This window comes from Hirundo rustica, chromosome Z (assembly GCF_015227805.2).
Source record: "Hirundo rustica isolate bHirRus1 chromosome Z, bHirRus1.pri.v3, whole genome shotgun sequence".
In the NCBI taxonomy this organism is placed as follows: Eukaryota; Metazoa; Chordata; class Aves; order Passeriformes; family Hirundinidae; genus Hirundo; species Hirundo rustica.
In genome coordinates, this window is record NC_053488.1 from 21414785 (window position 1) to 21426434 (window position 11650).

At 54.3% G+C, this 11650-nt stretch overlaps 1 protein-coding gene across 1 annotated transcript; it reads left to right on the forward strand.

The window, feature by feature from the left end:
• Positions 1–114: 114 nt before the first annotated feature.
• Positions 115–9943, forward strand: FANCG (FA complementation group G). The gene is made up of 14 exons (XM_040089972.2): positions 115–126; positions 230–311; positions 1840–1971; positions 2756–2949; positions 3573–3726; positions 4890–5020; positions 5383–5529; positions 6299–6459; positions 6689–6755; positions 7261–7595; positions 7749–7804; positions 8386–8523; positions 9336–9468; positions 9752–9943. Exons 1-14 carry the CDS (start codon positions 115–117, stop codon positions 9867–9869), a joined length of 1860 nt encoding a protein of 619 aa, XP_039945906.1. The 3' UTR covers positions 9870–9943.
• The last annotated feature ends 1707 nt before the right edge of the window (positions 9944–11650 follow it).

Genomic DNA, 11650 nt, shown 5'->3' on the forward strand with positions numbered 1-11650 from the left:
GGAGCCAGAGCCAGAGCCAGAGCCAGAGCCAGAGCCAGAGCCAGAGCCAGAGCCAGAGCCAGAGCCAGGCTGCCTGCGGGCCTGGGCCGCCCACAGCCGGGCGCTGGTCGAGCGATGGACGGTGCGGCACGTCCTTTTCCTTCCCCCCCTCCCCGTCCCTTTCCCAAGCCGCGGAGCTGCCGCCGGTTCCGCTCCCCAGCCGGGCCGGCGGTAAGTGCGTCCCTTGCAGAAGGCGCGGTGCGGCGGAGAGGCGAGGCAGGTGCGGCGGCGGCAGCGAGACGAATTCCGGGAGCTGCTCCTGAGCATCCGCGGTGAGTGGCGGCCGCCGCGCCCCGCCTTCACCTCCCGCTGCTGTCCCGGGCTTGAAGCGTATGGGCGTGGAAGCACCGGCTCCCTGACTCCTGTTTACCGGGATGCAGCTCCGGTGTCCCGGTGCTGGAAACAAACGCGTGAAGGGGACAGGGTGAAAGGGTTCCCACTGCCCAGGGCTGAACGGGGCCTGCAAAGGAGTTAATCACAGAATCATCAGGGTTGAAAGGGGCCTCTGAAGATCAGATCACCCAGTCCAACCCCTCTGCCAAGGCAGGGCCACCTGGAGCAGGTGACACAGGAACACATCCAGGCGGCGTGTGGATGTCTCCGGAGAGGAAACTCCAGGAGCTCCCTAGGGAACTGCTGCAGTGCTTTGCCACCCTCAGCATGAAGAAGTTCTCCCTTAAGTTGAGATGGAGCTTCTTGTGTTTTAGTTTATGACTATTGCTCCTCCAGTTGCAGGTCCAGAATCCCAGTGCTGGAAACAAGCCAGGGTGAAATGATCCCTGTTGTCTTATGCTGACCTGGGCCAACAAAAGCCCCAAGCTCCACCTTAATTTGGTGGGCAGAGCTGTGGGGTTTCTGTGGGGAAAAAAAAAAAATGAGGCAGCCTTTTCCGTGGGAAGTCAGGGAAGAGGCTTCCTGACAAAACTTGTGGTGCAGAGAAAGACTGATGTGAGGCAGCCTTATTTCCAGTTTTCTCAGCTCCTCACTGCAACAGAGACAAAGAGTTCCTGGAGAGGGTACAGCAGAGGGGAAATGAGGATAATTAGGGGACTGGAACATCTTTCTCACAAGGATAGTCTGAGCGATCTAGGCATGTTCAGTCTGGGACAGAGGTGTCTGAGAGGAGACCTCACCAATGTCTGTCAGTGTCTGCAGGGAGGCGTCAGAGGATGGACCAGGCTCTGCTCAGTGGTGCTGAGCAATAGGACAAGACACAATGGGCAGAAACTGATGCACAGGAAATTCCACATGAACATGAATAACTTTACCCTGATGACTGCACATTGGAACAAATTTCCCAGAGAGGCTGAAGAATCTCCCTCACTGGAGATACTCAAAAACCATCTGGATGCAATCCTGTGCCATGATCCTGTGCTAAGATGGCCTTACTTGAGCAGGGAGGTTGGACCAGATGAGCCACTCTGGTCTCTTCCAGCCTTACCCATTCTGTGATTCTGTGGTAAGAAGAGAGACACTGTGTGTGAAAGGGTGGATATGTACTGGAACAGAGTAGGCTGTGATGCTCTTCTGGGAGAGCTGAAAGGCCTAACTCCTGGAGGACTGCAGCATTCGTATAGCCAGGGAATGGCTGTATAAAGCAGTGTTGGCACCTGGAGTGCTGATACGTGCTGTCTGTCAGATACGCACTGCAGTCCCAAAGTGGCTAAATCACACCAAAATCACTACAAATTTCTTGGCAAGTCACTTCTCTTGTTGCCAAGCCAGGTGTTGCCAGCTCAGCATGGATGGCTGTTTACTGTTAGCCAGCTAATTTTCTTGTTGGGTTGGCTGTGCCCACAGGGCTGCCAGCTGCCCTCCCTGCCATGCCTCTGGAACTCACTGTCCTCTACAACTCCCTGCTTGTCACTGTGGGAGCATCTGACTCTGTCATCAAAGGAGAAGCAGAAGCAATACGCCAGGGGCTCCTCAGGGGTAAGGACGTGGTTCTTTGTATGGGGAGTTCTCCGGGTCAGGAGAGCGTTCTCTCTGCTCTGGAGATACTCGGTGACTGGCTGGAGGTGCAGGAACTGTGAGCAGACACTCAGCTCTGCTAGGGAAGGCCAGAGATGGGGCAAACTGGGCAGACACGCCTGACTCCAGCTGGAAACTGGGGGCAGGCATGCCTGGCTGTGCTTGGAAAGGCTGGAGATGGGGGGGAACTGTGAGCAGGCATCCCGGCTCTACCTGTAAGGGCTGGAGGTGGAGTGGCATGAGGCCAGAGACAATGTGCAGCTGCCTGCCTGCTGCTGCCTGCAGGAGTGAGCTGGAGGCTTCAAGGGGAACAAAAGTTTTTAATGTATAAGGTGCCACGTCTCTAGCAAAGTTTTAGTGACAGTAGAAGATTAGTATTTTCTTTAATTATGGTATGCTGGCTTCAAAGAAAACTCACTCACCTCAGTTCAGAGGTGGATCTGCAGTGTTGGCACATACTTACTTGAGGGCAAACGACTTCAAGAGGGCTCAGCAGAGCTGGAGTCTAGCTCTGAGTTGTGCCGTGTGTTGCCTCCTGAGTGTGCTGCTGTCAGCTCAACTCTGTTAGAGCTTGTTTTCCATTCTGCTGAGGCCAGGCCAGCCCTGCAACCCCACTCCTTCCATCACTATGAGGAGCTTGTGCTTTCTTCAGGCTTTCTCTCCCTCTTCCATCCAGGGTGTCTGTTACAGGGCACCAACACATTGTCTCACAGCTCTAGGTCTTTTTGCTTGTGTTTTTTTTCAGTTCTGGAGGCTTGTGGGGCCTGCGGACAGGATCTTGGCACAGAGGAGCTGTGGCAAAAGGTGCTGCAGGAGGTAACCATGGAGGAGCTGCAGGCACCTCTGCACCGCCTCGGGGCCCTGCAAGCAGCTTGGTGGCTGGCAGCCAGCCGGCTGGGAAGTGTTGCTGGCCTCTTCCAGCTCCTGAGCACTGCTGAGGTAACTGGGCACAGGCAGGTCCTGGCAGAGATGGCATAAATACCGTGTTTATCTTTTTATCTTAAAATTCACTCTGCAAAATGTTGTTGTGGCACTTGGACAGCTGCACCCATTAGTGCTGCCCAGTCAGCATGACTAATCCTCCCTCTGGCATCCCAGCATAGCCTAATGGCCCTGAGAGTTAATGGATTCCAGAATGTTCTGTGTTGGGCCCTGAACCTGTATGTCTCAGACAGGAGACTTGGGCAGGCTGGAAGAGGGCTGCAGATGGAATTGCAGACTCTGTAGGGAACAGCAGTGGGATGCAGAACTCTTCCCTGCTGATCAAAAGGCTGCTGATGGGTCCCATCTTTCCGAATGAACTCCAGCAAGCATCTGTTGCATGCCAGGAGGTCCTGGAGGTACACCCCAGTCTGGGGTGGGGAGGTGCTGCCCCAGGCCAGGCAGGAATCAGGCAGTAAGGGGGTTGTAGCTGAAGTGAACAGATGGTAGGACATTGCTTCCCCATCCGCCCCCTCTACAGTGTTGAATGGTTTGCTGGAACATGTTTTCCTGTGCCCTTGGACAAGTGTTTCCTGCTTCCCTTCAGCATTCCCTGCTCTCTCTTCTCTTTGTCTTGACAGGACCCGGGAAGAGCTCACTGCAGTGAGGGGCAGAACAAACTCTTCTCTGTGATCAAGGCATGGCAGGTCCCTCCTGAAGAGGCCTCCCTGCCCCTTGTACAAAGTGCCAAGGACTTGAAGGAAATTCTCTGCACTGCAGCAGCCTTCCTGCAAGGTTTGTGGGGGGCAGGTACTCATGCCAGCACAGTCTCCTGCTGTTCTGTCCCAGGACCACTTTCCCTGCCCTTACTCTGGTTTCTCTTCCCAAGCAAACTGGTCTTTGGAGTTTTTTGGGCTGTTGCTTTGGAAGCAGGTCTGGGCTGAGCCTCTGAGTCTCAGCCTTTACATTCCATATTCAAAAACCTGCCCTGCTTTTCCCCATCTCGTCCTTTCTCTATACTATCACAGGGTTCCTCTGCCTGTCTGTGACTTTAGGGGAGGTGTCTGGGCCCTGCAGTGACCTTAAAGCAGAAGGCTGGCAGGGGATTTATGAAGATTTTCCTTTCTTCTCTCTGTCTTCCGGAACCTGTCTTGTTGCAAGCACGTTTTTCCTGTTGGATTGTGGTGATACAAGAGCCACACAAAGCTGTTGTGAGGCTTTATGGCGTGGTGTCACAGCAAGCAATGGATCTCCTTTGGCTGCTGTGTTCCATCCTGCCTGTTTTCTCTCCTTTACTATTTTGAGGACCCTAGCAACTTCGGGGACAGCCAGTGCTGCCTTGCTGTGCTTGGGCTCATACAGGGCCTTCCTGCCAGGAGACAGGGCAGGAGCTCTGGCCCACAGAGCTGGAGCCAGAATACTCAAGGGTGGCACCAGCACTTCCAGCAGGGAGGTGGCAGACGTGAGTGTGGTGCTGCTGTGTGAGAGCAGCCTCAGAGGGAAGCCTGAAAAGCAGACTGAAGGAAAAGCAAATAACCAGTTGTGATAAATATTTATTAATTGATATTCCAAAGCATCCTGCTGGGAAATGACCCAGATGTGCTGGAAAAATTCAGAGGTTCTGTGTGTGCTTCCCTATCTCTACTGCTGTCATTGGGGATGAATGTGGAGGTGAAACTGTCCAGCACATACCCCTGTTCTTGTTCTGGGCCAAAGGAGGCATCTTGGGCTTGGAAGGTGCTCTTATTTCTGTTGGACATTTCCATCGAGTGACTTGTTCTCTTGCAAAACCATTAAAGCAAAGGTGGCAGCTTGGCACTGTCCTGCTGTGCATCGCTGGGTTTGGAGGGGATCAGGCAAGTCCCTATGGCACTGGGAAGAAAAAGGCAGCACAGTTGTTTGTGGCCAGGTGGGACAGGAAGGTGAGCCACAGAGCCAAGATATTGGGTCTGTCCTAGGGCTGCAGGAGCTGGAGGCTGGGAACTTCCCCACCGCCCTTTCCCTCCTTCAGGAAGCTGCAGGAGGATTCTGCTCCAAGAAGATCCTGGCCCAGATCTACACCTGCCTTGGCTGCTGCGCTCAGCGAATGGTAATGACAGCAGAGAGGGGAAAGGCAGCTGTGGGGTGGGGAGGCCCAGGCTGATGCCCACAATACCTCTGTGTGGTCCAAGGCCTCTGCAGGGAGGGAAGGCTTGGGCAGAAATTGCCCTTGTGGCTCCAGCCTCCTTGGACAGGCTGTAAAATCCAAGCAAAGATTTTGACTGATTGCAAAGTGTTGCTGCAGAGAGAGAGAAGCTCAAAAACTAACCTAAGGAGGGCTGCCTTTGGCTAAAGTGCTGGTCTGCTTAGTGGGGATCTCTTGGGGAAGCAAAGTGAGAATCTGGATCCCACCAAACAGTAAAGACATCAGCAAGATGTCTTTTCAACATTCATGTCTTCCCATCCACCTAGGGCAAGCCTCAGACAGCTCTTCAGCATCTGAAACGGGCCCTCCAGGTAGATTTCCGGTGCCTTCCTGCCCTGTTCCATGTGGCAGCAGTGTACCATGACTTGGGAGACACCGATGCAGAGATGCAGGCCCTGACTCTGCTCTACGAGGTTTGTCTGGTTCCTGTAGTTCTGGGATGAGTTCTGCTCAACAGAGCCTACATGGAGCTTCAAGCAGGCTTCTTCCTTCTGGAGGGCTGTTTGACCCTGGAAGGGGTCCCCAAAATAGCATGGTGCTGCCTTCAGTGGGCAGGAGGGAGTCCAGCAAGATCTAAAATTCCTGCTCAGCACCATGTTTGGGTGTGGCAAGACCTTGGGTCCTAGTTCATGTTCGTGGTGCCTTGGGAGGTTATACTCTCAGGTCAGAAAATATCTCTTAGTAAAGTGTCTGAGAGTAAAGAGGCCTTTAAGGGCAGATTTTGGTGGCAGTGAGGCACTGTGCATTATCTGTGTGAACCTGCCTGGAAGAGTAGGTCACAACAGTAGACCCTGAATTATCTCTTCAGCTGCTTGAAAATCATCAGCTACATACAGAGAGGAGAGGGAACTGTCTCTTTACAAATGGTCTAACTAGGTCTGTGGCTGCAATGGGATATGGTGTTCCAGGCAGCTCAAAGCACCTTGAACTAAAAACCTGAAGTGATCTGGGTGATCTTGTAAATCTCCTGGTGCTATGTCGAGGTCAGAAGTCTGCCTGTCACTGTGTGATCCTGATGGCTCTTGCTGGAAGTGGCTGTGAGAATAATGTAGCGGTGCTTGTGAAGTGCAGTACTTCTGCTCACCTGGGTGCATCTCCAGATATCAGAAGTGACAAAAGATTGCAGCTACCTGAAACTTGACCAGTGTAGTGTTGATAATAGCTTCTGGTCCTGTTTCACAGGCTCTGGGAAAAAACCCTCCACCCGCTGCTTCCTCTAGTCCCTATTTCCTGATGCAAACAGAGCTGCTTGTCCACACACCAGTACTCACTTCTCTCCTTCGCCATCACCACCCCTCTGAAGTGAAGTACCTTCTGGCACAGCGGTGTCTCCAGGATGGGAGGTAACAGTGCCTCTGGTCTCCTTGCAGCATGCTGCTTCTTTGGGCTCTGCAGTTTTCCTTGTGCTCCTGGAAATGGTTCCGTTCCATACTGCTGTCATGAGTCTGCTCAAAGCATGAAGCTTGTGAACAGGGCAAGTGTGGTGCAGAGGGAGAAACTGTGGGCTGGCAATCCAGGTTTCACCTGGCTGATGGCACTTCTGCTTCCACCAATGTCCCGTTCCTGTTGCAGGGTTGCTGATGCCGTGGAACATTACCTGGATTTTCTGTCTCTCCTTCAGGAGGGGCTGCAGCAGCAGGTAGGTGACCTGATAAAGAGCTCCCTTGGTGACCTGGAGGATGAGCATTGGAGGGATCCAAACCCCGACTAAAGGGCTGAGCCCAGACATCAGCCCTGGACTCCAGGCTTCAGTATCTGGTTTGAGATGAGAGGGAAATGAAGCAGGGACTGATGTAAAGGAAATGAGGTGGGGGCTAACACCCGTGCCCTGTGGCATGTCTGCCTTTGGATCATACCAGAGAGCACTCACCACTGCTATTTGGAGAGACAGCTTCCCCTCGTGGGGAGCAGCTGTCAGCCTGATTTTGGGTGTCCTTCACTTCCAGAGTAGGAATTTGATGCCTTGATTCTGCTGAGCTGCGAGTGCTTCCTATCTTCTGCCTGCTCCACTAGGCTCCTGTTACTGTGGGAAAGGGCTTGAGCTTTGCTGGGCAGTAGTTCCACATTCCCAGTATGCACAGAGTCATTCTGCCTGGCTGAGAACCCTGCAGTTCTGCATCACTGATGTCACCTTTGCTCCCCAGGTCCCCCTGGATGGTAGCTCAGCTCTGCCCAGGATCCCAGAGGTGTTCCTGGAAGCGGCGTCTGCCTTGGAGCGGGCTGGGAGGCACCAGGATGCCATAACTGTGTGTGAGGAGGTCATCAGCCGGACGACTGACCTCATTCCACGGATGTTACGAGTAGAGGAGAGGCTGGAGCAGCCGGAGTGCCCATTGCCAAAGGCAGAACTGGCAGGTGGACTCCTGTCTCAGAAGGAGAGCCTGTGCTGCCTTGCCTGGAGAGCAGCTGCATACCTGCACCAGGGCTGGGCATGGGCCAAGCTAGGCGAGAGCAAGGAAGCTGTAACACAGTTCAGCAGGTGATAAAGCCTTGCTGGGAGAAGGGGCCTCCCCAGCGGGCAGCAGTGGACGGTGGGGCCAGGACACAGCATGGCATTGGGGCTGTCCTGACAGTTTGACACTCCTGACAGCCCAGGAGTGGCTCCAAAGCTTTTCTGGCCTCCCACCCACAGGTGCCTCAGTGATCTCCTGCGTGTCCAGCTTCATGGGTCTGGCGTCAAATGGACAGGTAGGACACCACACAGGTGGGACCTGTGAGGGGCTTTGGCTGGGTCAGGATCTGTGTGCTTGCCAGCAGCAGGTAGAGGGGCAAAGTGATGGGCCCAGCATCACTGTGGCAAGAGGCAGTTGTCCCAGGATGCAAAGCTCTGGACCATGCTGAAGCCTCTGAAGAGATTGGCTGGTTTTTTGGAGCAAAGTTCCATGTTGGCTCTGCCTCCTTCACTGTCTAGGTAGCACTTCAATAGGCTGTGAACTGGAAGGCTCCTCCAGTCCAATTTTTGGGGAAAGGATATATTCCAGTAGTGCAGAGGAATAGCCAAAGGCCAGGCTGCTGCTGAGGTTACTTTCACCGTATCCATACAACATTCTGGGCTCTTGACATCCTTCACTCTCCCCTCTGCTGCCTCCGGACCTCTTCCAGCCTGGCAGAGAGGCTGAGCTTTGCCCTCTGTCTCTGAAGCTGGAAGAAGAGCAGCCCAAGTAAATGCTTGGCCTGTCCTGACTGGTGACATAGCTCAGCCTACTAGAAACAAGGGAGAGAATGTCTGGAGGATGTTGTCTTCAGGTGTTTGTGTCTTCCTGTGACAGAGAATCTCCAGGCAGAAGTGGAGGTGCTCCAGAAGATTAGGTTGCTCTCTCTCATTGGGCGAGGTATGCAGTTCCTGGAGCTGGGGAGACACAAAGAAGCCCTGTTGGATTTCCAGCACAGTTTGCAGATCTCACCAGGTAAGAGGCTCATTTTAGTGAGGAACACAAGGGATTTCCACAAATTTGTCCTGCACTGCTTTGCTGTCTTCAGGAAGTTCTCATGTTTTATAGCATATTTATTCACGTGTCAAGGACAACAGTGGGGCCACTAGCAATGTTACATACTAGACATACTTATGTGGGGCCTGGTCAGCCCACTGCCATGGAGAAACAGACCAAAACTATTGTCAGAGGAGTATATCAGAACCCTGACAAACTTGGAAATTTCCTGTCTCAATCCTAGCCTGGTACTTCCCAGCTAACTTTCTCCCAGGCAGGTCTGCTTTCCCAGAGCAGAGGAGTGGAGTTGTGCTTCACCTAGGGAAGCAGCATGTCCATGCCTAGCAGTACAGAGACCTGCAAAGGGAGCATTCATGTCGAGCTCAGCCGAGTCATGGCTAGTGCTGCTCACAGGGCTGCTCTCTCCTGTTCAGTGCTCTGACATGCTGGAAAGCTGTGACCTTCACCAGGATCTGTCAGACCTGCTGGTCCCAGTCCTCCCTGTAGCTGCTTCCCTGTGGGTGTGCAGACAAGCCTGCAAGGAAAACCCCAGTCTGTGTCCAAAGAGAGGTGTGGCAGGCTGTGCCGCAGGGCTGATGCCATCTGCCTTGGCTGGGGTTAATTAGAGCCCTGACACAGCCAGGACAGCTTCCTCCCTACTACACCACTCTCCTTATATTCATTGCCCTCGTCTGGCCTCTGAACTTCTTTTGTAATACCCTGCAACCCACAGCAGTGCTGAGGACCTGCTCCTCCTCTGCTAAGGGCTGGTCCTTCTTTCTGTCTTGCAGGTGACCCTGCTGCTGCCTCCTACCTGGTGCAAACCTTGTGGAAGCTGAACCGAAAGCAGGAGGCAGCTGCTCAGTGGCAGAAGTTCTCCCAGGGCTCTCCTGGAGAGGATGGGCAGCAGCAAGGGCAGGGAAGGTATGCAGAGGGATGGGTGAGATCTCACATCCAACAATGCAAACTGTGTGTCAGGCTGTGAGGGCACTTTAGGTGTCTGAGGAGCTTTCCCTGATGACTGCTCTGAGGGGCCACAGGCTGTGGCTCTGCTGGGACTCTCTAGGGCACAGAAGAGCTGACACGGAGCCAAATGGGGGAGGCAGAGGCTGCAGGTAGAGCGGGGGGGCCTGCAGAAGAAATGTCTTACAGCATGGCAAAAGAATGCTGCAGTCCTCATTTCTGCCATGGTTTCCTTCTCTTTCAGGCACCTCCCTTTGTACCTGGTATCATGTCTGAAGCAGGCAGAGTTCCCTCACGGTGAGCCTCTTGCCAGAAGCATACAGGATTACCTTGGGGCAGCAGCCCAGGGCACTTCAAGCTGACCTGGTCCTGCCCCTCATACCCATCTGCTGACATCTCCCTGCACTTGGCTGGTGCAAGGCCTTCAAGACTTAGAATTATTCTGTGATGAAGCTGGATTCCCGAAGGACTAAAGGAGAATAGACTTTTTTTTTCCTAATAAAAAACTCTGCTCTGTTAAGTTTTTGGATTTTCCATGCTCTTTTTTCCAGAGCAAGATGTTGCCATCATGGCTCACTGCCTCCAGCTAGAGAGGGACCATGGGTTGTGTGCCCTGGATGTGTGAAGAAGGTCAAGAACAGAGATACCTTCATCCTCTGTGCCCTGCACATGGTGGGACTGTCTCTGCACTGAGGCTTCAGGGAACTGGCGGTCTGTCCTATCTGTGCTTTGTGTACCAGCTTTTTTCTCAGTTACTGTGGTTTGGAGCCTAGAGAAGTGGTTTTGTCTGAAGCACATGGCTCTTGAGGTCTGAATTTCACCATTTTGCACTAGCTAGAGACAGCAGCAGGGTCCAGACCCACACCTGTGTGTCCCCTGGACCCTGAGGGTCTGTGCTGAGGCCATAGCTCTGGGCCTCTCACTCTCAGGGGTGAAGGAGCACATGTCCCTGCCCAGTGTCCAGTGGGGCATTTTTTTGGATGAGGCAAGTCCCTTGACCCCATTACCCAAGCCTTTGGCAAGCCTTACCTCCTACAAGAGGTACGGAGTGCTTGGGAGCTGCAAGGCAAAGGAGGAGCGAGGGGAGAAGAAAGCATGACAGTACTCCTGAGGAGTGCAAGGTGGGAGCTGCTGCAGCCTCCTCTGAACGCTGGAGGGACAGAGGGGCTTTGTCCTGCAATTCCTTCAGAAAAACACCTTGGCATATCCTGGGCTGCACCCAGAGCCCCGTGGGCAGCAGGGGAGGGAGGGGATTCTGCATTCTGCCCCTCTGCTCTGCTCTGGTGAGACCCACCTGGAGCACTGCAGCCAGAGCTGGCGTCCCAGCATGGAAAGGACTTGGGAAGGAGTGAGCCCAGAAGAGGGACACCAAGAGGGGCTGGAGCACCTCTGCTGTGAGGAAAGGCTGAGAGAGCTGTTCATTGTTCAGCCTGGAAAAGGCTCCAGGATTCCCATTCCTTCAAGGGGCTCCAGCAGCGCTGGAGACGGACTTTTGACAATGACGTAACGTGATTGGATGAGAGGTAACTGTTTTAAACTAGCAGAGGGCAGGGTGAGATAAGGTATTAGGAAGTTCTTCCCTGTGAGGGTGCTGAGGTCCTGCACAGGTTGCCCAGAGAAGCTGTGGCTGCCCCTGCATCCCTGAGAGGGTTCGAGGGCTGGCTGGATGGGGCTGTGAGCAGCCTGATCTAGTGTGAGGCGTCCGCGCGCACGGCAGGGGTGGGACCGGACCCCTCTCTCTTACACCGGGCCATTCCCACACCACGAGCAGGAAGGAGGATGCTTGGAGAGGCGGGAAGAGGCGCGCGTGCGCACCACGCGAGTTCTGATTGGCCCTGCCCTCTCGCACTGCCCAATCAGTGGCGGTCTTGGAGGCGGGACTTCCCTCTCCCGTGTTCCCGTCGCCATTGGCCGCACGGGAGCTGTCGCTCGAAAGGAGAGCCGCGCTGCGACTGGCTGCAGGTAGTGGAGCCTGGCTGCTGACGATTGGCCAGGGCACACGGAAGGGCGGAGCTCTGGCGGGGCCCTCGGTGTCTTTTTTCGTCCTCTCCCATTGGCCGAGACGGCGGCCGGCCGGAATTTCCGATTGGCCGGCGCACTCTGTTGCTAGGCAGGCGAGGCGGCGTGGGCGGGGCTTCCCTCG